The following is a 2,975-nucleotide window of genomic DNA, read 5'->3' on the forward strand; positions in this document are numbered from 1 at the left end:
TGTGTACCAAGCTCTGTGCTGTGTGCTTTACCTGGGTTATTTTAACACCACAACAACCTCTAAGGTAAGCACCATCATTGTTCCCAAACACACAGTTTAGAACCTCAGACTGACTCACAACCAGGTGCAGAAGCAACCAAGCCCAGGAACAATCACCTAGAATCACAGGCTAACGAAAATCCATGTCAGCACAATGGAAGCCCCTTCGTGACTCTGTGCTCCTTATCTTCTTGAGCCGGAGTGAGTTGGTTGTTCAGGCTGCCCAAAGGTCTCGTGGGTGGAGAATACATCCCAGTGACCCGAAGGTGATGAGGCCATCAAAGGGTCAATACTGAAGTGACAGCTCCGGGGTGCCGACTTCCTGGCTGCTAGGGAAGAGCTAACCTCCCCACAGAGGCATCCCCATGGGGGCGTGGCCTCGGAGGTGACCCGTGGATAACCGTCCTGAGTGGGCTCCACGGGGGCCGGGCGTTCTCTCCGCGGCTGCGTCCTGGGCGGAGGGGTCCCCCCAGGGGCATGAGAGGGCGCGGCGACGAGAGGGTTAACCGCTCCAGAGGGCCTCGTGCGGACCGGGAGTGGGCGCGGCCCGGGGCGGTACTGGAGGCGGAAGCGGCCGGCGGTCTGCGCCTGGCCCGCCTGGGCTCCTTTCGGCCAGGTTCCCTTTGAGGGAGTGTGACCGCCGGGGCTGGGAAGCCAAGCGAGGTGCGGAGTCGGGGGCTTGGGGCTGGCAAGGGGGATGGCCCATTAGGAGGCTCACGGGGACAAACTGGGGAGAGTCTCTGGTTGCCTGGGACAGAGAGAGTGAGAGCAGGATGATAGGCCTAGGAGCTTGGGGGAGCGAAGAGGGAGGAGAGGACCAGTCGGCAAACGACGTTGAAAGGATGGGAGTCTGCGTGAGGAGCTCTCATCAGGACTCTGCGCTTCACTCCCCTTTGTCTCTCACTTCCCCTCCAGGTCAGTCCCGAACTGGAACTCAACTTTCAGAAAAGAGACGACCCACAAGATTCTTTCGGGGAGACCGCCAAGTCCTAGCTTCCATGGGCCAGACGGCCCTGGCGGGGGGCAGCAGCAGCACCCCCACCCCACAGGCCCTGTGCCCTCACCTCTCTTGTCCCGAGGGCTTGGAGGAGCTGCTGTCTGCACCCCCTCCTGATCTGGGGGCCCAACGGCGCCACGGCTGGAACCCCAAGGACTGTTCAGAGAACATCGAGGTCAAGGAAGGGGGTTTGTACTTTGAGCGGCGGCCCGTGGCCCAGAGTACTGATGGGGCCCGGGGTAAGAGGGGCTACACCAGGGGCCTGCACGTCTGGGAGATCAGCTGGCCGCCGGAGCAGAGGGGCACGCATGCTGTGGTGGGTGTGGCCACGGCCCTCGCCCCGCTGCAGGCTGACCACTATGCGGCGCTGCTGGGCAGCAACAGCGAGTCGTGGGGCTGGGACATTGGGCGGGGGAAGCTGTACCATCAGAACAAGGGGCCCGGGGCCCCCCAGTACCCAGTCGGACCTCAGGGTGAGCAGCTGGACGTGCCAGAGACATTGCTGGTGATTCTGGACATGGAGGAGGGAACTCTGGGCTACGCTACTGGGGGCACCTACTTGGGGCCAGCCTTCCGTGGACTGAAGGGCAGGACCCTCTATCCGGCAGTAAGCGCTGTCTGGGGCCAGTGCCAGGTCCGCATCCGCTACCTTGGCGAAAGGAGAGGTGAGGCCTAGGGTAGGTATGGGGAGAATATTCTGTCGCTGGTGGCAGGGTTTTGGGATGACAACTCAACTTCGGACAAGAGCAGAGGGGTAGGTCTGCATTTGACCTGCCTTCTATGCCTGTTCGGTGCCAGGAAAGTTAAGGGTTTTCACAGCTGTTATCTGTTTAATCCAGCAGCAATAGAGGTAAAAAACAGTCTTGGGGAAGAAACTTAAGTTTTCTTAGCTAAGTAGTGAATCCTCAGAATGTAGGGAGGTCCTCCAGGGATTAGGGCTTACAAGACAGTCCCAAGCAGGAGGTGCAAAGGGTTAATGGGTACTGGGCTAGGTGTACAGATCCAAAAGGAAGAGGACTGGCAGTGCTAGGCACCTGTAGTATATACCAGATTCCTTGGGCCCTGACCTACTGTGCCACATACCTACTTCCTCAGTCAAGCTCCAGGAAGGGGTCAGTGGGGACCTGGGCACCAGGAAGGAGAGCAGTGAGGAGACAGGGCCTTGGGGTGGGGCTGCAGGGAAGACCTCCTTGGGAACTGGCTAGGGCCAGGACTTAAAGCCAGCTCTTTGCAGTTTCTGTCTTTGGAGGTGGGTGATGCCTGCACTTCCATCACCTGTGGTGAGCCACTGTATAGCAAAGGAAGGTCATCTTTCCTCTCATTAGCCCAAGCTTCAAGGGCTCTCTGGAATCAAAGTAGGGTCAGCTCCAGCACTGTTAGAGCCACCTTTGCCGGTTATTTAGAGGGCCTTTGCTAGAGCTTCACCCCCAGCTCTCACTAGGGATGTATGAAATCTTAACTGTCACACAGAACTTCAGGGTACCTTAATATCTCCCTTCTACCAAAGGTGAGGGCAGACTCAGTGGGAAAGCAGAAGGGCACCTGGGCAGGCCCTGTAGTTTAAGGATGTCTGGCTGGTGGCTGCAGCCCTACTTACCTTCCCCTCCTTCTCTCTCCCAGCGGAGCCACACTCCCTTCTGCACCTGAGCCGCCTGTGTGTGCGCCACACCCTGGGGGATACTCGGCTTGGCCAGGTATCTGCTCTCCCCTTGCCCTCTGCCATGAAACGCTACCTGCTCTACCAGTGAGCCCTGTGATACCACAGATTGTGCTGAAGCCTTACCACTACCCCTGTCCTTAGTGGGGGGGTGCTACTAGCCAAGACTCAAAGCCAATGAGGCTGGGTCCCTACCCCAACCCATCCTCTGGGGAGCTCAGCAGCCCCAGAGCCATTTAGAGGGCAGAGGGAGGGAGGTGATAATCAAGACTGGGGCAGCTG

At 58.8% G+C, this 2,975-nt stretch overlaps 1 protein-coding gene across 3 annotated transcripts; it reads left to right on the forward strand.

The window, feature by feature from the left end:
- Positions 1-596: 596 nt before the first annotated feature.
- On the forward strand, positions 597-2,969 carry SPSB2 (splA/ryanodine receptor domain and SOCS box containing 2). 3 transcript variants are annotated; one of them, XM_023517057.1, is made up of 3 exons: positions 640-702; positions 955-1,701; positions 2,657-2,969. In XM_023517057.1, exons 2-3 carry the CDS (start codon positions 1,038-1,040, stop codon positions 2,782-2,784), a joined length of 792 nt encoding a protein of 263 aa, XP_023372825.1. In that variant the 5' UTR covers positions 640-702; positions 955-1,037; the 3' UTR covers positions 2,785-2,969. The 3 variants fall into 3 exon arrangements, with proteins under 3 accessions (XP_003796438.1, XP_023372825.1, XP_023372824.1); XM_003796390.3 differs by having other exon boundaries at positions 597-1,701; XM_023517056.1 differs by lacking the exon at positions 640-702 and having other exon boundaries at positions 718-1,713; positions 2,657-2,757.
- Positions 2,970-2,975: the final 6 nt, after the last annotated feature.

This window comes from Otolemur garnettii, unplaced genomic scaffold (genome assembly GCF_000181295.1).
Source record: "Otolemur garnettii isolate 467f Iridium unplaced genomic scaffold, OtoGar3 scaffold00104, whole genome shotgun sequence".
NCBI lineage: Eukaryota > Metazoa > Chordata > Mammalia > Primates > Galagidae > Otolemur > Otolemur garnettii.

What these genes read in the sequence shown, in the direction of transcription:
- SPSB2 (XM_003796390.3), top strand. Translation starts at nt 813, where the DNA reads ATGATAGGCCTAGGAGCTTGGGGGAGCGAAGAGGGAGGAGAGGACCAG. An exon ending in CTACCTTGGCGAAAGGAGAG is followed by an intron (nt 1,702 to 2,656) that starts GTGAGGCCTAGG and finishes TCTCTCTCCCAG; the next exon opens with CGGAGCCACACTCCCTTCTG.